The sequence below is a fragment of the Bufo gargarizans genome, chromosome 4, assembly GCF_014858855.1.
Source record: "Bufo gargarizans isolate SCDJY-AF-19 chromosome 4, ASM1485885v1, whole genome shotgun sequence".
Lineage (NCBI taxonomy): Eukaryota > Metazoa > Chordata > Amphibia > Anura > Bufonidae > Bufo > Bufo gargarizans.
The window spans coordinates 443,648,804-443,674,888 of record NC_058083.1 but is presented as its reverse complement, the minus strand read 5'-3'; the positions used below and the strand labels follow the sequence as shown (position 1 = coordinate 443,674,888).

At 43.7% G+C, this 26,085-nt stretch overlaps 1 protein-coding gene across 1 annotated transcript in view; it reads left to right on the top strand.

The window, feature by feature from the left end:
- The window catches only part of PNPT1 (polyribonucleotide nucleotidyltransferase 1), a 76,133-nt gene that overhangs the window by 47,120 nt on the left and 2,928 nt on the right, over window positions 1-26,085 (top strand). Inside the window, exons 16-27 of the mRNA XM_044289417.1 lie at window positions 1,532-1,598; window positions 2,705-2,794; window positions 5,449-5,502; window positions 6,981-7,090; window positions 12,131-12,202; window positions 12,316-12,379; window positions 16,493-16,576; window positions 18,481-18,564; window positions 22,854-22,960; window positions 23,045-23,100; window positions 24,790-24,868; window positions 25,916-25,963. Coding sequence (XP_044145352.1) covers window positions 1,532-1,598; window positions 2,705-2,794; window positions 5,449-5,502; window positions 6,981-7,090; window positions 12,131-12,202; window positions 12,316-12,379; window positions 16,493-16,576; window positions 18,481-18,564; window positions 22,854-22,960; window positions 23,045-23,100; window positions 24,790-24,868; window positions 25,916-25,963 — 915 coding nt within the window. The remainder of the gene's footprint in view (window positions 1-1,531; window positions 1,599-2,704; window positions 2,795-5,448; window positions 5,503-6,980; window positions 7,091-12,130; window positions 12,203-12,315; window positions 12,380-16,492; window positions 16,577-18,480; window positions 18,565-22,853; window positions 22,961-23,044; window positions 23,101-24,789; window positions 24,869-25,915; window positions 25,964-26,085) is intronic.

Below are 26,085 nucleotides of genomic sequence, written 5' to 3'. Positions count from 1 at the left end.
CGCTGGTACTGTAAACTGTACAGTGGCCGGAGGCAAGGTACTGCAGCTTAGTTTCCATTCAAGTGAATGTCGTTTGCCGGCGCACTGCAGCTCATTTCCCGAAGTGGACAGAACCTTCTGCTTCCAACTCCGTCTACTGTAGAGTTGCCCCAGCTGATCAGTGGGGTTGTCAGACCCCACCGTTCTGACATTGATGACCTATCCTAAAATAGTCATCAGTAAGTACCAAAAAACGGCTTTAAAGTATAACTGTCATATTTTTTATTTTTTTTGGAGTATTGGATTGTGGTGATTAATATCACCTTAGTGGCCCTATTTCAACTTTTCACTGTGTATTCAATTACCCCTTAATTCCACAGTTTTGTTCCCTGTACTGCCTACTTTTACCTCTGCTTAAAATCAGGTTGCTAGGCAGGTCCGTCTGTGTTGAAGGACGGAGGACGCAGGAGGACGCAGAAGCACGCAGCGTGCAAGGTCAGATTACTGACAGCCAGGGACTGTAAGTAAATGATTAGAGCCAGGTCCTCCCCAGCAGCTGATAACAGTGCCTGGGCTGTGTGCACTTCTCCCTGTCCCTGCACTTGGCAGACGCTCCCTCACTCAGCAGAGCTGGGACAATGCAGAGTGGACGCAGGGCAGACCAGGGAAGGGAGATCTGCCGTCTGCTCAGTGTATAAATGAAAGCAACATGTGGTAAGAGGACCCCTTTGTGCTGCAGGAGATTAACCCTTTAGGGGGGAGGGCTCTGGTTACTGACACTTTTGGGGGGCTATTGTTACTGTCTAGTGAGGGCAGGCAGGATTAGCCTCAGGGTGAGGGCAGTGGTGGCCATCTTAACTGAATAGTGAAATTGCGGTTTTATGCAGACTGGTTGCTAAAGGCTGAATCTTATTAAATATGGGGTAAGTCAGTCTAATAGTAACTGATTCTGGAATATCAGGTTATTAGTAACTACATATAGGAAAATTGAAATTAGGGTCTAAATGTGACAGTTATCCTTTAAAGATGTTTTGGTGAGGGTCCCAAACCTTGCATTCCGATCGATCAGGTGTTCCCTGGAGCAGGAAGCACAGCTCCGTTCAAAGTGTAGTGGTCGTGTCGGGTTACTGCAGCTCAGCTCTTATTCTCTTCAATGGTAGCTGGGCTGCAGTAACACAGGGCGGCCACTACACTTTGAACAGAGCTGTTCTTCCTGCTAGATCCAGCACTGGAAGCTGCAGGGAACACCTGTTCGGTTGGGATGCAGTGTTTCGGACCCTCGCCAATCGGATATTAGTGACCTGTCCAAAGTATAGGTCATCAATATCAGGAGCTTGATAAACCCCTTTAACTGCACAATGTCAGTCGATTCCAAACAGATGAACGCAGCATAAATCCCTTGAGATATTGGTAGGCAGATTCAACCACTACATGCATTATGGTTTATTAACACTGTGTTTTGGCCTATGTGACAGTATCCTGTACATAATAATACATGTGGTACATGATTGTAGATTGTACTCTCCACATTCTTACTGGTTTTGCTTTTCAGTTTCCTCCATATGCTACAAATGAGATTGGAAAGGTCATGGGAATGAATAGGAGAGAACTTGGTCATGGTAAGTAAACCTGCATAAAAAGGGAATATGTACTGGAACTACAGAGCTCCTTCCACTGTGTATTAGACAGAGCTGGATACTGCAGCACTGGTCCCATTCAACTTAAAGGCATTGTCTGTGGTTACAGATGAACCCGGACATATCCCCTTCTTTACCCAGGCAGCCCCTCTGAAATGAGCATCGGAGCATTTTTTGTTTACAAACTTAGATTGCTAGGTGGGGGCTTCCACCTAGCAGTGTTCCTGGTGACGTCACCAGCACTAATGGGTGGGCTTTAGCACTGCCCTAGTCTGCTAAAGCCCACCCATTAGTGGCGGTGACGTCACCGGGAAACAGCTTCCGCCTAGCAGAGTCCTGGTACGTCACCGGATATGCTGAAAAATCCCTTGCCTGCGCAATTTCATGAAATGCTCCGATGCTCATCTCAGAGGGTCTGTCTGGGTTTAGAAGGGGATATGTCCAGGTTCAGCTCTGAACCAGGACAACCCCTTTAATGGGACCAGTGCTGTAATAACAGTCTCCATCTACTGTAGTGCTGGGGCCTGTTTCTGATGCTTTTGAAAAACAGCTTGTTGGAGAGTGTTTTGGAAGTGGGATCCCTGCCGAACAAATATTGATGATCTATTCTAATCATAGACCATCAATCTAAAAGTCCCTGAAAAACCCTTTGATTTAAAGAATTGGTGTGGATCCTGGGAGCCTGGCCCACACGGATCAGAAAGTGATGGCATATCTTAGTGATGGAAATAACCCTTTTAACTATTTTATCTGGTTCAGCTTTGTCTGTTATTGCCGAGGCAAACTCCATCTAGCAGATGACCATGTAATATATTGACAAACCAGGTCCCGAGAGATCCCACACTTGCACAACCAGCAGCCTGGTCTGGTTCATAGAGGGATCTCCTGAACTCCATAAGTTCTAATGGTTTTAGCAATGGGGGTTTCTTTACAAGGCAAACACATTATGAAGGAATGTACTTGGCACTTCTGGTAGAAGTTGACTCTGTTGAGCATACAGGCACAACTTTGCAATAAATGTGGTTTTGTTTGATGCACTCTCAGCATTTCTATTGGTTTTGAGAATTATCTCTTTGCTCGGTACTTAGGTGCGCTAGCAGAGAAAGCCTTGAAGGCAGTGATACCGAAAGATTTTCCCTTCACGATAAGAGTAACGGCAGAAGTACTGGAGTCCAATGGTAAGCCAAACGTAAATGATGACTAATATACTGTATTCTTCATCCCCTCAGTACTTGTGATGATCCACTTCATTGGAAATGAAGCATTTATTTCTAGAAGGCTGTACTGTATGTATGTAGCAGCACGCCTTCATTAGATACACACATTCATCCTGTTATTTATGTCGTGTGGTTGGCCTTATCGCTATACAGCTAAGTACCTTCACATCTGACCACCAAGTGCAGTCATCATAATAGATGCAGCGGTCTCCTACACTGCCGAGCAGGCGATTGTCAGGAAGGAACGCTCTCTTCCCCACAATCGTCTGCTCAATTGAACAATAATAAGGGGCCTTAAAGGGGTTATTCAGGAGAAGACATTCATGACTTCTCCTCAGGATAGGTCATCAGTATCAGATCTGCAGGGGTGCGACACCCGCCGATCAGTGGTTACAAGAAGCCTTGAGCGCTGCAGCCTCTTCTTAGGCCATCACTGGACATCGGCCACATGGCTTTAGGGTACTTTTACACTTGCGGCTGGACGGATCCGACAGGCTGTTCACCCTGTCGGATCCGTCCTTCCGCTATTTCGCCGTGCTGCCGGACCGCTGCTCCGTCCCCATTGACTATAATGGGGACGGGGGCAGCGCTACGGCGCAGTACGGCAGTGCATGTCCGACTTTTTAACTGCACCTCGAACTGCATGTTTTTCTGGCCTAACTGACAGTAAGAGCCCGTTCACACAACTTTTTTTTTTTTGCGTTGTTTTTTTACGTGTTTTCCGTGGCAAAAAAACACCTAAAAAGCCTCCCATTTATTTCAATCGGAGGCAGAGCTTGCTTTTTTCCAAAGTGTGTGTAGGAAAAAAGAAGCTGCATGCTCTGTCTTGGAGCAGAATCTGCACTGATTCTTCCATTGAAACAAATGGAAAGCTGCAAAAACGCACCAGAACTGCACAGAAAATGAACATAACCTAAAGCTTTAAACACTGCAGTAACTAAGTAATTGACTGTGTCTTTTTGTCTGTTTTTAATGCTAATTTTTTGCATAATTATTTCTAAATAATAAAATCCTTTTTTCTCATCTGTCATTGGGGGCAAAAACCTTGGGTATAGCTGCTGCCACTAGGAGGCGGACACTAAGCAAAAAGTGTTAAAGGGAACCTGTCATCAACTTTGTGCTGCCGATACTAACAGCAGAATAAAGTACAGACAGGTGAGTTGATTTCAGCGCTCTGTCATTTATAAGTTAACAGTAAGTGGTTGCCGAGAACCAACATCACAATCATTGCAGACTGGGCCTGGAAAAGAGTCACGGCCACCTGAGAAGAGTCATGGTCATTCATGAATTCCTGTTCTCCCTGCCCACCTGCTGATGACTGACAGTCTTCTACCTAGTTTTCTCTCTTTCTCTCTAGGAGAGAACTGCCAATCAGCAGATGGGCGAGAGAGCAGGAGATTATAATAACCAGGACTCTTCTCAGGTAGATGTGACTCTTTTCAAGGCCTGGACTGCAATGATTATAATGCTGGTTCTCGGCAACCATTTACTTTTAGCTCATGAGTGACACACCGCTGACATCAGCATTTCTGTCACTATGCTCAGTGAGGTCACCATAAAGTTGATGACAGGTTCCCTTTAACTCCTCCCTCCAGCTACACCCCTCCTGCAGGCAGTGAGCTAATCAGTTGTAGCTTAGTGTCCGTAGGAGGCAGACATCTGCTCTGCAGGTCTTGCTGTTTTTCACACACTTGGGGCTCAGGGTTGAATTATACCCCAGTTACCCATCTGGCAGCATATAGGGATGCCCCCAAAAATCCCCAGTAGCCAGGTCAGAAGAAAAGGTGGTATGGAGGACCACCAAATCCTCCACTGCCTGCCAGCCTTGGGTCTTCACTACCTCGGGCACCGTTCCCCACCACCACCACCAAAGGGAGTGACCTGGGAGGGTGAAATACTCTGCTAGGACCAAAGCTGGATTTCAGGGATCGGGAGTCAGGTGAGTATGGGGACAAAACCGTTTCACCGCCACCACCATCAATCCCTCGCCTCCCAGCAACCCTTGGCCTTGGTCTTTCTCTCCACCTCCATTCTGGCTCCTCCTTCTCTTCCACCCGACTCTTGGATGACGGCACATGTGTTCTGGCCTACTCCTGGGACCCTCTGCTCTCCAATCGAGTAGGCTCTTCCCTAGGTTGCTCCCCTCTATACCTCCAGCGGTCTTGGTTATTAGCTAATTTTGTTTTGTCGACATCCATTTTCCTTAGTTGTGTTGTCCTCCAGGGACTCATTTTTCTCCCCCAAGGTCCCCATCATGTCCGACCCTAGAGGGGAAACACCCAGACGGGAGTCCACCATCGCTACCTACTTTGCTTGCGCCTGCTGTAGTATCAAGTTTCAGTGTAGTCAATCCACACAATTATCCTGTTTGACACCAAGACCCCAGGCCAGCAACCCCTCTTTAGTTTGATTCCTTTTGGATTGGACATGTTGGTTGCATAGGTTCCTACTGCTTCCATACACACTGATTAGCTTGGTGGGAGAAGTTAACCGTTTTTGCTTGGTGGCAGTAGCTATACCCAATGTCTTTGCTGTGTCCCCCAATAAACGAGACGAGAAAAGGATTTTATGGTAACAAACCACTCTTTTTGCTTACCTGCTTTTATTTCTCTTAGGCTCCTCATCCATGGCTTCTGCTTGTGGCGGTTCTTTGGCTTTAATGGATGCAGGTAATGAAGTGTTTTCAGATCATTTCATTGTCGTTTTTATTTTGGCTCTGACAAATGATAATGAGTCTTAGTGATTCATTTGGAGTTGATTGGTGCAATCTTGTCACTAGGGTCTAATTCTTTAAAAGTGTTCTCCGGGAATGATTAAAAATGGCCGCCAGCAACCTGGCTTAGAATGTGAGGAGGACTGGTTGCCTCCACTTGCAGAGCTGCCTAGGGGGATGAGAGGGCGGGGCCTTATTATACACTACACTGTTCTACAATAGATGGTGATGGTACGATCCTGCCTATGATATATCATCATGGCTGAGCAGCCTGACAGGACAACCCACCAATATGTAGTATATGCAAGTGCCAGAGCGTAATGTGTAGTGAGGCCCCGCTACCTCCCCTCCCAGGCAGCTTTACAAGTGGAGGAAACCATTTCTGGCGGCCATTTTAAATCATTCCCGGAGAACCCCTTTAAGGGATGATTCATAAATAACCTATCAAAGGGTTTGTCTAAGATAATTAAAAATCTCTGACAATGCCTACAATACCTTAGAATAAAAAATCTAAATATGCGCACCAGCTTTCTCTGTTGCCGCTCTTCGGTTCAGGTATTCCTGACGCAGTTTGTTTAGACAGCCTAGATAAGTCATGCGAGTGCAGCAGCAGTCAGATGTATCTCAGCAAGTCACTCTGCATGTCACCAACACTGTGACATGCCGAGATATGGTACCCGACATCTGCAGCCAGTCACTGACCTCCGCTATAATTGGCTTCAGTGGTCACCACTGCGGTTTGTAAGCAGACAGCAGCAGGAGTACCAGATGAACGTTGGAGAAAGGGATGAGTATATAATGTGTTTTTTTTATTTTTATTATCTTCTTAATTTTAAGCTATTGTGGGAGTTGTCCATGACTTTTAAATATCTTGGACAACCCCTTTAAATCATACTAATACATTATATTACATGTAGCAATAAACATTACATTTTTTAAAGCCGGACACTCGGAGTCGGCCGTCGGGATCATCTCCTCTAGTGGGTCCAAGGAACCCTAGTCCGACTCTGGAGATAGGGTTATATTGCTATTTCCTTATCGCAGTATTTTAACTTAGACCCATGTCAGGTTAGATATCAGAGGATCCATGTAGGGACACCGGATGAGTATGAGCTAAATTTGTCACTGTGCACATTTCACACAAATACCGTAGATTACAGAAAATGAAGATTATAATTTTTTCATTGCTATACCATGAGTTGTTTGTGGCTCTGACTGAACTACCCCATCAAGCAAATTTCTTACTGCTAGCGGCCGATGAACCTAGGTGCAGAATGGCAACTGTGTGTTTTTTTTTTTTTTTCCTTGTGTCTAATTTTGATATATCTGTTATCAAAGCATCATTAGATGTTACTTTTCTTTACTCCAGTAAATGAACCAGACTAGTAACATATGGACTATTTAAATTTTGATTACTGTCAATCTAATTTCAAGGGGTACCTATTTCTGCTCCGGTTGCTGGCGTTGCAGTTGGTTTAATAACAAAGTACAGCCAAGAAAAACCTGAAGAAATTGAGGATTATCGCATACTAACTGATATATTAGTGAGTACAATTTATTTTGTTTCTGTGGATTAAGGTAAACTGATGAATATTGTTGACACTAAAACAATTATGACCAGTAGGTTTCAGCGAACCTCCAGTCCCAAAATGATACAGTCAACATACTTGGTGCCTTACATGACTCCCACGCTGCCTCTGTTCTTGTCCACCCTGGGATTCCTTTCAAAGTGACCCCTACACTTCTCTGCATGAGCCTGAGGAGAAGTCTAACAACTCCAACCCCATTGCAAGGGAAAGTCTGAAACGGGCTGCCATTTTGAAAAGACTCCGACAAGGCAGCAGAAAAGAGGCCTGGAGGGTATCAAATATTGTTATATATGATTTGTTTGTAGATCATCTTAGAAGATTGATGCCAGAGAGGGTCTTGAGAACAAGCCATCAGACAGCCAGACTGATTTGTTACTGGATGGCATCCTGCAGCTGCCATGTAATGTGAAACATGGAAGGTGCAGAAACCAAACAAAAAAACATTTTCTTAAAAAGCTCCAAAGGTGCCAACAGCCTTTTAAGACGGCCTGTCACCAGTTTAAATATATAAAACAGTACTTTCCCTAAGTCTCACTGCTCCCAAGAGTATTCAGAGTATTAATTATTTTTTCTTTCTAGCCACCCTTCCTCATCTCCAAGATACAGGACTGTTACTTCTGGCTCCCAGTGTGTGAATGTGCCGGTGGTCGCAAGGACTCTTCTCACTTGACATGGACTTGACATCTTCATTGCTCTGACATGGACTATTAAGTACAGACATCAACAGAGTGGTAAACTCACTGTGATCTTGCGAGAGATACCTTCTCTTACAAGACGACAGTGTCCTCACTTCAGCTCACAGTGAAGGCATCATGGAGCGAATGCATAGAGAGCCAGGGAGGAGAAAACCCAACAGCAGAGTTGGCACGGACCTGCACCACTGAAGCTGCCCAGGTGAAGCTCCAGCCTGGCATCCTTGTAAATTGGGTTCTCTGATGACTTCACTGAGGGATTGCCACTCTGACGTTATCCATGCTGATTGGACAGCCATCAGGGTCCATTGAAGTCCATGAACATACCCTCCCCCTTGGGAAAAGAGTCCTGGTCACCATCCGCTTGGCAAACTACTTGTGCATTTATATACTGGGTGGCAGAAGTAACAGGGCCTTCATCTTGGGAATGGCGGGAGAGGGACAAGAGATTACAGAATACTCAGTACTTAAAACTGGTGATGGGGTCACTGTACTTTCACACAAATTAGTTTAATTTAATAGAGAATGGTGTAACTAGAAAATTTCTAAATCACTTCAAAAATATTCCCGCATCCACATGAAAAAAATCTGTAAAGTCATGGCGACTAGTGGTCTCGCTTTCACCTAATTTGCAGTCCACTGTCTGTCAGGCAGGATCCATCCCTAGTAATAGAGACGCAGAAGTCGGCTCACAGAAGATGGTAGCTGAGATTGTGAGCCTGATCAAAGAACTGCTTCCACACTGCTTTTGAAGATTATAGGTGCGTCCTGCCTTTCTGAAAGTGCGATTTCCCCTCTCCTTATCCATTCTGTGAACTCTGGAGATGAATGCAAACATAGTGGGAAGTAAGGGAAAGGACGTCACAGCAGAGTACAGTGCTTGCAGATTCCACAGAAGGGAGACATGGAATAATATGGCTGAAAAAGATATTACGGAAGCCCAAAAAAGACCCCTTCCTTCACAGTTATGATTGTACAAAGAAGCACAGACATTATGCAAACTTCTTTTGAAAATGCAGGTACCGAAAAATAATTAAAAGGTTATTAAAGTGATGCTCCAGTACAAACCTAACATTTAAAGGGGTTTTCCCATCTCGGACAATGGGGGCATATCGCTAGCATATGCCCCCACTGTCTGATGGGTGCGGATCCCACCTCTGAGACCCACACCTACACCAAGAACGGAGCCCCGAAAGTTGTGGAGGGCGCATTTGCAGCCACCCTCTATTCATTTCTATGGGGCCACTGCAAATAGCCAAAAGCTGGCTCGGCTATTTCCGTCAGCCCCACAGAAATGAATGGGAGCGATATGCCCCCATTGTCACGATGAGTGAGGAATCACTCTTTTCTCGCCAATTGTGATCTTTCATCCTTCTAAAAAATTTATCATTCCTCAATCACAGATCCGTTGGTATAATGTGCAGTCGACTACTCGCTTACAGATCACGTAGAGACGCGATCCTTTGTAGAGAACGATTAACTAGCGAAAGTAAGAACGGACATCGCTCTATGTAATAAACACATTTTTGGTCGCTAACGAGTCGCTAAATCTTCGATCTTTAATTGTTATCTGCAAGACATCTTCTGGTCTAATACAAGCCTCCGTCACTTGACCTAAACCCAACAGCAATGGTTTGGGATGTACTGGATTGGAGAGGGAATGAAAAGCAGCTAGAAGTGCTCAGCATATATGAGAACTGCCCAAAGTTTGTTGGAAAAGCTTCTTAGGTGGCTACTGGAAGAAGTTCATCGGGAGAATGTCGAGGATGTGCAACTGCGGTGGGATCCAGCAATGCACCATAGCTTCCATCATAAATAAAAGTGAACAAACACTATTGCAGTGCCTTCACAGGACTGAGTTTGTGGAAGCATATACTTCACCTTTATGTTACAGCAAACCATCCTCTATCATGTTTTGCAGACTGTCCAAGATTATACATTTTTTTTTGTTGTTGTTGTTTTTAACTGCCTTTGTTTCTGTATAATTGCCACTTCCTCCTTTTTGCCTCCCACAACTGACTCACTGCTGACGTTTCCACTACAGGATGTGTTTCCCAGTAGATGCATGGTTGTAAATGTGCTTTCATACAAATAGTACATCCTTTTTGTTCAGTGGCTCACCGCAAATAGATGGTTTTTCTTTTCATTTTCTGTCACATGCAGACAATTTTACAGTCGCGTCTTGGATTTTTAGATCGTGATATGTCAAGCAAATATGTGTATAAGGAAGGAAAATCCAGTATGCAATGTATAATTCTTACAGGGCATGAACACCTTTGAGGGATAGAGATAGAGATATATTAGCACTTTTCTTAGGCTAAAAATCATTTTTCCAGTTGGCTTTTATTAAAAATTTTCAACAATTTGTCTTCTACAGCCTCCAGTTTTCACTGCCTCTTCAGAGTGTTCTTTCTGCTTCTCACTGAAATCCGTCGATCAGTAGGCCTTATCTCTAGTTTCCCGACTGCCCATAAACAGTAATTTAACCTTAACAGTTTGATAACAATTTAGCTTCAATGAGTGTTTATGAGCTGTTAGGAAAGGACAGATAAGGTCTACATATCGAGCCATCGGAGCCTACAGTCAGTGATACCTAAAGGCTATAGAAGGCAGACAGTTGAAAATGTTTAATAGAGACTAATTGGAGAAACTATTTTAGCACAAAATAACTAGGATGCCGTGGTAAAAGAAATATGGCCCCAGGGATGTCCATACCCTTTACCCCTTTTATGTCCTATTTCTGGTACAGATGTGGCTTAAAAAGGGTTTTCCTGACCAAATAATTATTGACCTACATTTAGGATAGGTTTAATATCTGATTGGTTGGTGTCCGACTCCTACTGATCAGCTGCTGGAAAGGGTTGCATCCTCATCCTGTGACGTCACATGGCCTTTGCATCCTCATCCTGTGACGTCACATGGCCTTTGCATCCTCATCCTGTGACGTCACATGGCCTTTGCATCCTCATCCTGTGACGTCACATGGCCTTTGCATCCTCATCCTGTGACGTCACTTGGCCTTTGCATCCTCATCCTGTGACGTCACTTGGCCTTTGCATCCTCATCCTGTGACGTCACTTGGCCTTTGCATCCTCATCCTGTGACGTCACATGGCCTTTGCAGCCTCATCCTGTGACGTCACTTGGCCTTTGCAGCCTCATCCTGTGACGTCACTTGGCCTCTGCAGCCTCATCCTGTGACGTCACTTGGCCTCTGCAGCCTCATCCTGTGACGTCACTTGGCCTCTGCAGCCTCATCCTGTGACGTCACTTGGCCTCTGCAGCCTCATCCTGTGACGTCACTTGGCCTCTGCAGCCTCATCCTGTGACGTCACTTGGCCTCTGCAGCCTCATCCTGTGACGTCACTTGGCCTCTGCAGCCTCATCCTGTGACGTCACTTGGCCTCTGCAGCCTCATCCTGTGACGTCACTTGGCCTCTGCAGCCTCATCCTGTGACGTCACTTGGCCTCTGCAGCCTCATCCTGTGACGTCACTTGGCCTCTGCAGCCTCATCCTGTGACGTCACTTGGCCTCTGCAGCCTCATCCTGTGACGTCACTTGGCCTCAGGGGTGGAGCTGCTCTACAAGATGCAGTGCTGTGCTTCTGTACAGCCAATTCAAACAGCTGATCGGCGGGTGCCGCTAGTTAGACCCCCACCAATCAATGAATAGTCTTGGACAATCATCCCCTTTAATGATGACAACCCATTTTATTACTGAACCTTTGCTGGCATAGAGGAAGAAACGCAGTAACTTCCTACACTGACAGAAGTTGTCTTGAGGACAAGGAAAATGCAGCCTAGAGATCCTTATGTGTCTTCTGACGTACTGAATTGTAGACATTGGGACAGATTTACTAATTGTATAGATGATATAAACCTAGACCTGCACCATTTATCACAGACTCTCTTGTAACTCTTTGGGGGAGATTTATCAAAACCGGTGTACAGAAAAAACTGGCTTAGTTGCCCATAGCAACCAATCGGATTCCACCTTTAATTTTTCAGAGCTCCTTTGGAAAATGTAAGGTGGAATCTGATTGGTTGCTATTGGCAACTAAGCCAGGTTTTTTTTTGTTTGTTTTTAACCAGTTTTGATAAATCCCCCCCATAACAACTGTTGGTTGGCTTAAATTGTCACAGAATTTTCTGCCCAAAATGTGGCTCAATTTTGATGCTTCTTAGACCACACCTTTCTTGGCACAGATAGTTTTTCTAAACCCAGAAACGCCAAATGGCGTTCACGAAATTGCACCAAAATCTAGGTGCACTCACATTAGTAAATGTGGGTCATTGTATTTCAGGGCATAGAAGATTACTTGGGTGACATGGATTTTAAGATGGCTGGCACTAGCAAAGGTATAACCGCTTTGCAAGTAAGTTACCTTTTCCACTTTATTTTTTTCTTTTATTTTTTTTGTTTTTCCCTTTTTACCAGCTTTTACTGTAAAGTTATTTGCTTAAAACTTTTCTCTTTTTATTTTTATAGGCCGATATTAAGATCCCAGGATTACCGCTGAAAGTTGTCATGGAAGCTATCCAGCAGGCTAGTGGTAAGAGGTTGTATATGACCAGATTAAAAGGCTTTTTTTTTTTTTTTTTTTTTTTTGATCCGAGGCTCCATCACTGAGATGTTTTCCTAATATGCAAATTAGAACCCTGGTGCAAGGAGGGCATCGCCAAGCTCCTCTCCTTTCTGTGCCAGCCCCCCCTCACTGCTTGGCCTTGTCAATCAAAGCAGTGAGAGAGTCTGGCCACAGAAGTGAGTGGAGCTTGGGTGCAACAAGAGCAATGGCGATGCCAGTGTTGCACCAAAAGCCTAATTTAGATATTGCAAAAAAGTATTCTAACTTGGGAACGGAGCCTCAGATCAACAAAAGAAAACCAGCGTTTTTAATCGGGTGAACTACAGCTATGCAAGTAGTTGGATACAGAGTTCACTGGTGACAGATTTCCTTTGAAGGGGTTGTCTCGTCTCAGGAAAAAAAACAAAAAACCCTCGGGATCAGCCTTCAATAAATAACCGTTAAGTACTTCCTTGGTAGGTCCCATGCTGCTGCTGCTCCTGTTCTCCCGGCGGGCTCTATTTACCCAGCTGCAGCAGTAATGTCACAGAACACTTGACTGCTGAGGCCAATCACTGGCCTCAACGTTGCTCCAAAGAGGCCAGTGAATAGCTGCAGCAGTCATGTGTGGATGTGATGTCACCGCTGTAGTCTGATAAATATTGCCCAGGCAGGAGAACCAGAATGGTGGCTCAAGATCTGCCAGGTAAGTACTTACCTGCTACCGAGAGTTGTCCGGTTTCCTCACTGGACAGCCCCTTTAATAATAGATGGAAGATTGCTAGCATTTTAGTATAGAAACATAGAATGTGTCGGCAGATAAGAACCATTTGGCCCATCTAGTCTGCCCAATATGCTGAATACTATGGATAGCCCCTGGCCCTATCTTATATGAAGGATGGCCTTATGCCTATCCCATGCATGCTTAAACTCCTTCACTGTATTTGCAACTACCACTTCTGCAGGAAGGCTATTCCATGCATCCACTACTCTCTCAGTAAAGTAATACTTCCTGATATTACAATTAAACCTTTGCCCCTCTAATTTAAAATTATGTCGTCTTGTAGCAGTTTTTCTTCTTTTAAATATTCTCTCCTCTTTTACCTTGTTGATTCCCTTTATGTATTTAGACGTTTCTATCATATCCCCTCTGTCTCGTATTTCTTCCAAGCTATACATGCATGGGATGAGCTGCAATAACAGACTTATGGAGCATATACAAGAGGGTCAATGTCTGATACAAATCTTTACGGTCCCTTTGTTCTAGTCTGTGAAGTTCCCTTAAAGGGGTATTCCCATCTCAGACAATGGGGGGATATCGCTAGGATATGCCCCCATTGTCTGATAGATGCGGGTCCCACCGCTGGGACCCGCACCTACAACGAGAACAGAGCGGGGAGAGCTGTGGCTAGAGGACCCCGGATTTCCCGGGGTCCGTCCACCACCAAGCGCTGCTCCCGTAGAAGTGAATGGGAGTGCACCGCGCACGCGCTGCCCCATCTCCTATTAATTTCTATGGGGCAGTCGGAAATAGCTGAGCCAGAGCTCTGCTATTTTCGGCGGCCCCATAGAAATGAATGGAGGGCGGCTGCTTATACGCAGTGCACCCTCCGTTCATCGACCCGCACCTATCAGACAATGGAAGCATATCCTAGCGATATGCCCTCATTGTCTGAGATGGGAAACCCCCTTTAAGGGAGACTTGCACCCATCAGATAAGGACCGCATACACTGACGAGCAAAAGAGTAACAATGTTTAGAACTTTTGACTTTCAGGCCCCATATCTCACCATCCACTACAAGCTTGAAATGTGAGCCTACCATCATTTTATAGACAATCATCTTGACTATCTCATACATAAATTGGATCTTTTTCTTGTAGACTACAAATTACAACCTGTTCTCATATTCCCTGATAGCTCAGTGTATTATTAGGTTGATTCCCAAGTGAAAGGTCACTGGTTCGAATTGAGGAGCAGCCATAAGGAAGATTTCCCAAGAAAAGAGAAACGGCATCATCCAGCTCATGGATAGCAGTATCTCGGCCAAGAAAATTGCCAAACTGCATCATGTGAGTGCCATGATAGTTGGAAGAATACGAAATGAAGTCCGTCCATCTATTTATTCTAAAGCCAAGAGGCGGACGTCCAGGCAAAATATCAGAGTCAACAAGTCGGATCATCAGGCGGTCTATCAGTTCTGTCTCAACAAACTCGACAGTAGAGGTGGCTCATATGCTTCGTAATACTGAGATCACATGAGTCCATGATGGCACCATGTGACACGCATTACACAAGTGTAGAATGATGGCGAGAAGAAAGGTGAAGAGGTCTCAACTTAAATATCATCCTAAAAAGCGTTGGCTTGAGTTTGCAAAAAAGTACTTGCAGTGGACAGTAGAAGATTGGAAACGCGATTTGGAGCGATGAGACAAAGGCAATAAACTGGGCTCTGATGGGTGCAAATGGGTCTGGAAGAAACATGGGAAAAGGGGCTAACAGATTAAGAAATTGAAGTAATTACGTTTGGTGGAGCAAGCCTGATGATATGGGGTTGTTTCACAGCCAAAGGCGTTGGATACTTGACCAGGTTCGATGGTGGCCTCAATGCTGAGCTATATGTGAGTATCCTACAAGACGTTACTTTCTACACTCGAGTACTATGGGTATGAAGAGGACGACATTGGTGTTCCACCAGGATAACGACCCGAAGAATACGTCGAGATTGGCGAAGAAATGCTTCAGTGACAATGAATTAGAGGTCCTGATTGGCCCCAGACCTCAACCCAATCGAACACTTGTAGGTAGAGTTTAAGAAAAATCTGTATTCTTAGGCCTCATGCACACGACAGTTTTTTTTTTTAAGGTCCGCAAAAACATGGTCCGTAGGTCCGTGACCGTTTTTTTTGTCCATGGGTCTTCCTTGATTTTTGGAGGATTCACGGAAATGAAAAAAAAATCTAAGTCAAGTTTGCCATTGAAATGATAGGAAAAAACTGACACGGATCATGGACGCGGATGACAATCTTGTGTGCATCCGTGTTTTTTCACTGACCCATTGACTTGAATGGGTCCGTGAACCGTTGGCCATGAAAAAATTAGGACAGGTCATATTTTTTTCACGGCCAGGAAAAACGGATCACGGATGCGGCTGCCAAACGGTGCATTTTCCGATTTTTTTTCCACGGACCCATTGAAAGTCAATGGGTCCGCGAAAAAAAACTGAAAACGGCACAACGGCCACGGATGCACACAACGGTCGTGTGCATGAGGCCTTACCCAAGTGTCAGACCAGTATGCACCTACACTGGGAACGTGACTTGGCAACAAATTTTGGTCGAGACATGCTTGAATCTGATCGAGAGCATGCCCAGAAGGATTCAGGCAGTGTTGAATGCCAATGGTGGTTTTACAAAATACTAACAAAATAATAAAAATGTTGAATTTTAGGAGCAGAACAGTAACAATGCAGCTACAGGACAAGAATCTGCATAGCTAATCATATGCTAAATAGTTGCAAGTCCAATTTATGTATGAGCTAGCCAAGATGATTGTCTATAAAATGATGGTAGTCTCACGTTTAAAGCTATAGTGGATGGTGAGATATGGGGCCTGAAAGTCAAAAGTTCAAAAGATTTACTCTTTTGCTCGTCAGTGTAAGTGCTGTTACGGTAGTGTGAAAAATTTAAACTTTCCTTAATGAAACTATGAACAGTACCCATTGTTTGAGTCTGTTCCTTTATCAGACCAGTTGTAAGAAGAGAAGGTGCACTTTACATAGCTATTTACTAGTTATTAAAAAACATGAAAAAATTGGCCTGGACCGACTTCTTCCAGTGACTGTGTAAAGAACTTCAGCAGAACTCCATGTAACGGGAAGCGGCACTCTTTCAGGAAAAAGCAAATGCATTACTGCAAACCAGAGCACCGGAGTCCGCTTTTTCTCTCAACCAGTGAGGGTTCCTGCAGTCAGATCCCTACCTTGGTGGGGAAACCTATTTAACTATTTTTATTTATTTTTTTGTAGAAAAGAGTGTAAAATTATGTATCTGTCAAACTTGTCTTGCATTTTTTAATCTTCTTTCTTTATTATCCTCTTTAGTTGCGAAAAAAGAAATCCTGCAGATCATGAATAAAAGACTCTCTAAGCCGAGAGAAAACCGGAAAGAGAACAGTCCTGTAATTGGTAATAAATCTGCTATTAGCGACATGCAAAATGGAAGCAAATTAAAGGGGTTGTCTCACCTTGCAATGTGAGCACAGCCTGGATCTTTAGCTGTGCACTTCCAGTTCATTCGGGGGGCCGCCACACTTCATTTGACTGATGGCACATGGAGCGCGGTAATCACGCCCACCGCTTGCCTGTGCCCTGCTCGCTCCCCTGGCTGAGAGGGCAAGGGCGCACTATATTACAAAGTTAAAAGCCGCCCGAACGGCTGTCATCTATCACAGATGACCGCCCAGATTCAGAACGTGTAGTAGTTCACCCCCATGGAGCTGCTTTTTCTTGTGTTGAACAGCTCCCAGGCTTCTGACATTATCGGGAGCTGTTCAACCCAGTACATAGGAGGTGGCCGGGACAGACGGGAGCTAGTGCGCATGAGCAGCTTTAGGAGCTCGCTCCCGTGATCCCAACCACCATACAAGCCAGCTCTGTACTTCACAATGAGCAGATTGCAGTGGTGGCCGTAACCCCCTGACAACGGGCATGCTCTAAAGGGCTACAAGATGAGGATTATCTAGGAGAGGAGGCAGTATTGAAGCATGCAGTATATTAGTAAGTGGTTTATTATGGGGTTATATTGAACATAACTACCATTGTTCCAAGTGAGACACCCCCTTTTAGAATCTAGTAAAATAGGAATTAGTCTAAAAAGAGGTACATGGGCATCAGTGTGCCAATACACTTGTCTTCTATTCCGCCATATCTCTTACACCCAGTGGAGTTTTTGATTCTACTGAGAAATTTAGCAGATTGTTGTATCCAAGAATATATTTGCTGACACTACAATATTTTTTTTTCTCGATTTATGCAATTATGGCATAAATGGGGTTTTCAGGCTCCTGATACTGAAGACCTATCCTTAGGATAGATCATTAAAGGGGTTGTCTCACCTGATCTCTTGATCGGAGCGCTCAAAGGGACACCACGCATACAAAGTTGCCCTCCATTCATTTTTCTAGCTGTGCCAACAATAGCTTGGCTATTTTTGGCATAGTGGGACCCGCACCTATCTAGTAAACGTGTACGGCAAAGTAAAGGAGGGCGCACCACGCATCTGCAGCCACCCTGCTGGCCAGTACTTTGCCGGCTTCGTTTTTTGGCTGCGTTTACAAGATAGGTGTGTGCTCCAGAGGTCTAACCGCACCTGTCAGACAATATAAGATATGCCCCTATTGTCTGAGATGGGAATACCCCTTTTAAAGTTTTTTTTCTGAGATTTCAATATTGATGACCTATCCCCAGGATAGGTAACCCATATCAGATTGGCAGGGGTCCACCACCTGGCAACCACACCCATGATCAGCTGTTTGAAGAGAAGACCGCTGTGATGTCGACGTTGAGCAGGTGTTGGGAGTTCAGTGCAGTGTGTTTAGTATGGAGGATAATGAGTGATGCGTCTGGTCACAAGACCCTCCATCGTATAGACCGGACCTCTGTGGACAGCACAGAAGATTTACCCAAGGAGGATCCATGGCTTATGAGATATAGCAAACAGCAGACAATATCAGCAAAGGCTATATTAGTTAATGTAATATAGACATCTAAGGCCTCATTCACACATACGTGGACTGCGGTCCGTGACTACCCGGCCTGCTGAGTGCACGAGCGCACAGTGTCATTTGTTGCTATGACACAATGTGCTTCGTGCCTCCGCCGCTGTACAGTAATACACTCGTATTGCCTTACATACACATTGGTCAGAAAGTGGTCAACCCCTGTAATTGTAAAGTTTTTGTGGTATGGTGTTGAGAAGATGGCACTTTACCTGATGGATGAGCTGTTTTTTTTGTTTTGTTTTTATGCCTTTATCTCACTATCATATTAGACATTATACAAATTTTTGCCATTTCTATTTCATTCCCCAGAAACTGTCCAAGTACCCTTATCCAAGAGAACCAGATTTGTTGGGCCTGGAGGATATAATTTAAAAAAACTTCAAGCAGAAACAGGTCAGTGCCACCGCTTTAAGCCTTTGTGCGTGTGAATTTTCCACAAAAGATTATGGCTTAGGAGGTCCGAGTTGCTTAGAGGAGGCACAGTTTAAATATGCAAAGGCATCACTCTAATTTCTCTTCCCAATCCTTTGCAATGCCCATATTTAACACATTAATTGCCACAGTTAAATGCAGAAATGCACAGACAAGATTATATTTGGGCTTTATGGCTCGAGCTATTGAGCCAATCAAAGAAACCAATTGAAAACTATTCCTGCTGAGTTTGTGTGCAGGATGAGCTTTCAGTTGCTCTGTAGAGCAGGACAGTGTCATGCAAGTAGAGCCCATTAAAATAATTGTCATGCAAGTACCAAATAGAAGCATGTCCATGGAGGTTTAATCTCTTAAAGAGTCACTGTACTTTCACACAATTTTTATTTAACCCCTTAGTGACTAATGACGTATCTAAACTGGTGCTATTGACAGCTGAGCTGTCCGGGCACCCGGCAGGGGACCAATCACAGCGATCCCTGCCTTTGGATCGCTTTGATTGGTCAGTTTGATTTGATCTCCTCAGTAAGTGTTGAGGAGATCGGGGCTGCGCTGCTGTGTCTATTGTGCCCTGATCCCCCCCCCCTTCAGGATGGCCGAGCGTAACAATGAGGTGGCTGACATACAGCTTACAATCTACTGTAAAGGCCGACATCGGTGCTGGCACTTATGTCGAACATTTAAACCCTTCCATGCTGCGGTCCGTAGTTCCCTCCCCCATCGGGTTCTGTGCTGCTGTGGAAGCATCCCGATTGATCATAACAGAGGGAGAGTGCTCCCTCCCATTGGGCCGCTGCTCTGCTGTGGCAGCGTCCAGATGGTTACCATGGCAACTTGACGCCTTACACAGGCATCCAGGCTTGCCATGGTATGTAAGCCTGACAGGGTCCTGGAGCCTGATCAGGCTTACTGTGAATGAAAATACACTGCAGTACACTATAGAGTGTACTGCAGCGTTTTGTAGAGCCATCAGACCCACTGGATCTTCAAGAACCACGTGGGTCTGAGTCAACAAAGTGTAAAAAATAAATGAAAAAAGTAAAAAAAAAATAATAATATTTTTTTTTTACCCCATATATGCACATTTAGAATTGGGTAAAAATGAAGAAAAAAAAATACCCTAAACAGGTTTGGTAGCGCCGTGTCCGTAACAACCAGTGCTCTAAAAATATTACGTGACCTAACCCCTCAGCTGGACGCCGTAAAAATAAATGAATAAAAACTGTGCCAAAATTACAAATTTTTTTGGTCACCTTGCCCCAAAAAGTGTAATAATGAATGATCAAAAAAATCATATGTACCTAAAAATGATACCAATAAAAACGTCAACTCTTCCTGCAATAAACTAGCCCCTGCATAAGACTATCGTTATAAATTTTAAAAAAAATATGGCGTTCAGAAAATGGGACACAAAAACATAATTTTTTTTTCAAAAATGCTTTATTATGTAAAACTGAAACAAACAAAGAATGTAGACGTATTTGATATCACTGCGTCTGTAACAACCTGCTCTATAAAAATAGCACATGATCTACCCTGTCAGATGAACATTGTAAAAAACAAACAATAAAAATGGTGCCAAAACATCCATTCTTTGGTTACATTGCCTCACAAAAAGACATAATAGAGAGCTATTAAAAATCACATGTACCCCAAAATAGTACCAATAAAACTGTCACTTTATCCCGTAGTGGGGTCACTTTTTGATTGTTTCTACTGTAGGGGTGCATCTGGGGGGCTTCAATGGGACATGGTGTCTAAAAACCAGTCCCATCAAAATCTGCCTTCCAAAAACCATACAGCGCTCCTTTTCTTCTGCCCCCTGCCATGCGCCCATACAGCAGTTTACCACCACATGTGTTTCTGTAAACCGCAGAATCAGAGTAATAAATATTGAGTTTTGTTTGGCTGTTAACCCTCGATGTGTTAAAGAAAAAAATTGATTAAAATGGAAAATCTGCCAAAAAAGTGAAATTTCATCTAATATTTTTCCTTTAATTCTTGTGGAGTATCTAAAGGGTTAACAAAGTTTGTAAAATCCGTTTTGAGTAACCTGAGCGGTGTAGTTTCCAAAATGGGATCATTTATGGGGGGTTTCTACTATGTAAGCCCCAGAAAGTGACTTCAGAACTGAAATGGTCTTTAAAAAGTGGGTTTTGGAAATTTTCTGAAAAATTTAAAGAATTGCTTCTAAAATTCTAAGCCTTTTAACGTCCCAAAAAAATAAAATGACATTTACAAAATGATGTCAACATAAAGTGGACATATGGGGAATGTTAAGTAATAAATATTTTATAAGGTCTCACTTTCTGTTTTAAAAGCAGAGAAATAGAATTTTTTTAAATTGTGAGTTTTTCAAAATTTTGGGTAAATTTGGGATTTTTTTTCATAAATAAAGGTGAAATATATTGACTCAAATTTATGACTGTCAAGGTGCAAAATGGTGTGGTCATTAAGGGGTTAATAGGGAATGGTGTGAATAGAACATTTCTAAATCACTTCATTTATAAAATCTGCCTGCATCACCCTAAGAAAAAAACTGTAACGTTATGGCCACTAGGGGTCTCACTTCTACCTTCCAGTCCAATGTTTGTTGTCAGGCAAGATCCGTCCCTTGTAACAGACACTCGGAAGACGGTTCACAGGAAGTGGGGGGGTGTCAGAGCTAGCTGAGATCCTGAACCTGATAAAAGAACTGATTTTGAAGATTATAGGAGCTCGTCTTTTAGTAAGTGTGATGTATCCCTCCTTATCTATTCTTTGCGCTCTAGAGCTGAAAACAAACATAGTGGGAAGTAAGGGAAAGGACGTCACAGTGGTACAGTGATGGCAGAAGGGAAACACCCCTGCTTCTGAGTAAAATGCATCTAGCTGTGCAGCTGAAAAAGGGAATAATATGGCTGAAAAAAACATTAGGGATTCCCAAACATAGCTGTTCCTTCACAGTTATGATTGTGCAAAGTAGCACAGCCATTATGCAAACTTTTTTTGAAAACCTTGGTATGTTTTAAAATAGAACCTTGCAGTGTCCCTAAAATAGTGCAGTTGAAATAGAGTTCCTAAAAACACCATGCATAGTGCCCCCAAAAATAGTGCCAATCTATAACATGTGGGAGTGGCCTAAACGACAGATTGAAATCAGAATGTTTTAACCACATGAAACCCCAGAAATCTGATCAAGTCTTGTGGAATGGTTCTACTATACCCTGTTCGTTGACATGCGAGTTATCTCCACTTGTCGCAGACTGAGAGGGACAGATTTCTTGAACTGAGAGACCTTGGTTTATCACTCTTAAAGATAGCTTTTTGCCTAGACTGGGATGTCAGCGCTGTTCAACATTACATGCCCCAGTGTTTGGGAGAACAATGACAAACTGGAATTACAGCAAGAGGTGCACAGAAGCTAACTTCTGCACGAACGTATGATCTGATTATAAGAATGGCGCGTAGTCATCCATTCTGTACTGAAAGTGAAATTGGATGTTACATCCCAAGCCTAGGGCGACAAACAGTGTCTACACAAACCATCCAATGACGTTTGCCTGACTGAGTCAGACTTCCAGCTGCAGGAATTCCCTGACCTCACACCACTGCTCTCAAAGGCTGTCACGGTGCACAGCATGGTGTGATATCCAGTGATTGATATGGAGACTATGGGGGCAGTGCCATGAAGAGGCCTTCATAAGGCATTGTCACACCTGTCCTTCTCCTATGATTACCGTGTAGTGCGGCATAATGTACTGTAGACAGATCCTTCTAGTCTTCATTTAAGATACACTAACAGATCAGTGTTACATTGATTTGATCATGGAACCAGTGGCACTGTCATTTTTCCAAAGTGTCCCCGGAGCCGTTATTCATCAGGACATCGCCAGGCCGCATGTTGCTTGTACTACTGTGAGCAGCCTCTGCAGCCTAACCATCCGGACTTGTCTCACGTTGAGTACATCTGGGACGTCATTGTTCGGCAATTGCAAAGGGAGCTGCCAGCAGTGGATCTTGATGATTTGCGTGCCCAAGTGCATTCAGTCTGGCAGAACATTTCTCAGTCAGTGGCCTGCACACTTGTTAGCAGTGTATGGATGCACCATCCTCTTTGCATTCACCACCATTTCTCCCAGTGCGATCCTGAAGCCAAACATCCACCAGATATGACCAGAATTTCAGCAGTACAGGGGTAGTGGGAAAATTTATTTTTATTTTTTATTTTTTTTCTGTGTGTGCAAGTAAACCTTTGTGCTTTTATTCTCCAGGGGTAACCGTTAGTCAGTTAGATGAAGAAGTGTTTTCCGTTTTTGCGCCAACGCCTAGTGCCATGCAAGAGGCCAGGGAGTTCATCAGTGACATCTGCAAAGATGATGTAAGCATTACCCGTCTGTGCCCCAACCAATGATCATGGTGTTCTTTATACTTTCTCCTTCCTAAAGATTTTTCTGTTTTGCAGCAAGATTTTCAGTTAGAGTTTGGAGCCATATATACAGCCACCATAACAGAAATAAGGTAATCTTGTGGCCTTATTTTATAATTAAAGTGTGTTAACTATGAGCTTCCTATTATTGAACTGAATTCTACCATTTGAATGGTAAAAGGCTATACATTGATGACCTATCTTGGTCTGATCACCAGAATGAAGGAGGAGCAGCATGACACAACCGCCTCCTTGCAATGCACTTTGCATATAACGTGAAAAAGCTCTATATGTATGTCCTGGAGAATCATGTGCAAGTCTGAATGGGAATAAACATGTAAAATGTGAAGCTGCTTTATTCAGTGCTGCCATAAAGGGGTTGTCTGGGGGGAAAAAATAACTTTTTACAGATACCCGCAGCTTGCCTCCGCTGTGGAAAGATGTATACTTGCCTGCTACCCACAGCTCTGGTCCTGTGCACTGGCTCCCCTATGTCCATCTTCCGATACGCGGTTGGTTTACTTCTGGTGACCATGCCCATGCTGGGGACGAATTAAACAAGCCGGGGACAGGAAGATGGACACACGGGAGCCAGCACACACACAGGACCGGAGTGGCGGGGAGTAGGTAAGTATCAATCTTTCCATAGCACAGGCAAGCAGGGGGCACCTGTGAAAAGTTACTTATTCCTGGACAACACCATAAATGCTGTCTTCCTGTTCTATGTAGCAGTTCTGAGATTACTGCAGACTTGCCCAGTGGTGAACTTCTTTCTCTCATCTTTGGAGGAGGAATTATCTACTGAGCACGTGCAGAACAGTTTAAGGCATTGTAACTAAGGGTGTTGGAACAGTATGAAGATGCCTAGTGTAAGGGACAAGAGAGAACACAGGAGAGGTGAGAACTGATGACCACTAGAACACCCTGCTTATCACTAATTATAGTATAAGGGACAGGAGAGAGAACACAGGTGAGGTGAGAACTGATTTTCTATCACCAGTGGAACACCCTGCTAATCACTGTTTATAGCAGAGATCAGCAACCTTTGGCACTCCAGCTGCTGCAAAACTACAACTCTCAGCATACAAACTTACTCAGCTGTTCTTGTAATTCCCACAGAAGTGAAAGGAGGATTCTGGGAGTTGTAGTTTCAGAACAGCTGGAGTGCCGGCCGTTGCTGATCCCTGGTTTATAGTATAAGAGACAGGAGAGAACACAGGAGAGGTGAGAACTGATTATCTATCACCACTAGAACACCCTGCTTATCACTAATTATAGTATAAGGTACAGGAGAGGTGAGAACTGATTTTCTATCACCACTAGAACACCCTGCTGATCACTGTGCAGGATAAATAAAGGCCTTATAACATAAAATATATTCATGATTAACTTTTCTAAATATATAAGAAAGTATTACTGAATTAATTATACAATTTCTACTGATTCAGATTCCACCCAAAACTAGCTTTTTACCTGGTCGTAGCACTAAAGCAGTGCTGACGTAGCCTTTATTCTAAGATTAGTCCTAGAGTTTTGACCACCACCGATGAGAATGTTATGGTATAACTTTCGATAATTTTCAATGATGAGGAAAACCCATTTTTATCAACGCCATCATCAGAAGTTGCTTCTGCCTGTTGTTCTCCTTTTACACCGCAACCTAAGTTTGATTTAAAAAAAATATATAAAATTCTAGATTTATCTGTTACTAGCATATTTTATTCCTTTTTAGCAGTGTTTGACACTATTCAGTGATGTGTTATATGGTTAAATTTTTTCAGAGATATTGGCGTGATGGTAAAGCTGTACCCAAATATGACTCCGGTTTTGCTTCATAATTCACAGCTTGATCATCGAAAAGTAAGTACGTTTTTAAAGGACAGCTGATATGGGGGGGGGGGGGGGGGAAGGTCAGGAGTCAGTCCCCCACCGGTCAGATATTGATGACTTGTCCTGAGGATATGTCATCAGTATTAAACACTCAAACAACCCCTTTAAAACACATGAAGATGCTACAATTTACAGAAATTCACGTGTAAACCCACTTATGCTAAGTGCCCCCTACCCCTCAGAAATTCCTATTAAGGAGCTCCAGGAGGAGCCAAACGCTGGAGTCCTCCAATTAATGAGCTGCATGAGTCCCCCTGGCCTCCCATGGATGGCTGACAACAGTCTTCCTGCCAGCAGTGGGGGGAGGCAGGAACTCATTACTATGAGGACTAGCGAGCATGCACTGCATTCAGTGGACTTAAATGTGACAATGCGCCATTTAAAGTTACTTTTGAACAATTCTCTTTAAATGGCTGTTTGTCAATGATCTTGCCCATCAATGTGAGCAAAAGAAGAAAAAACACTTTGTCTACTTTCACACTGGCATTTTGGCTTTCTGTTTGTGAGATCCGTTCAGGGCTCTCACAAGCGGTCCAAAACGGATCAGTTTTGCCCCAATGCATTCTGAATGGAAAAGGATCCGCTCAGAGTGAATTAGTTTGCATCCGTTCTGTCTTCATTCCGCTCTGGAGGATGCCTGCAGCTTTTTGGTGTCCGTCTGACGAAACTGAGGAAAACGTATCCGTCCTGGCACACAATGTAAGTCAATGGGGACGGATCCGTTTTCTGTGGCACAATAGAAAACTGATCCGTCCCCCATTGACTTTCAATGGTGTTCAAGACGGCTCCGTCATGGCTATAGAAGACATAATACAACTGGATCTGTTCATGATGGATGCATGTGGTTGTATTATTGTAACGGAAGCGTTTTTTAAAGATCCATGACTTATCCGCAAAAAACGCTAGTGTGATAGTAGCCTAAGAAATAATTCTCTAAAGGTGGACATCACTTTACAGAATACTGATTGTTCATGTGAGCTTCCGATCATGATGAGGTTAATGCTGAATCTTTTTCAGATACAACATCCAAATGCATTGGGTTTTGAAATTGGTCAGCAGATCCAGGTATTTATACTAACAGTATTGTTATGTTTTTTTATGCTTTTAGGATGGAAATAGATTTTGGGTGGTTTTTTTTCATTAATGAAGTGCCTGATATTCTGTCATCAGTCTTAAAATAGTTATTT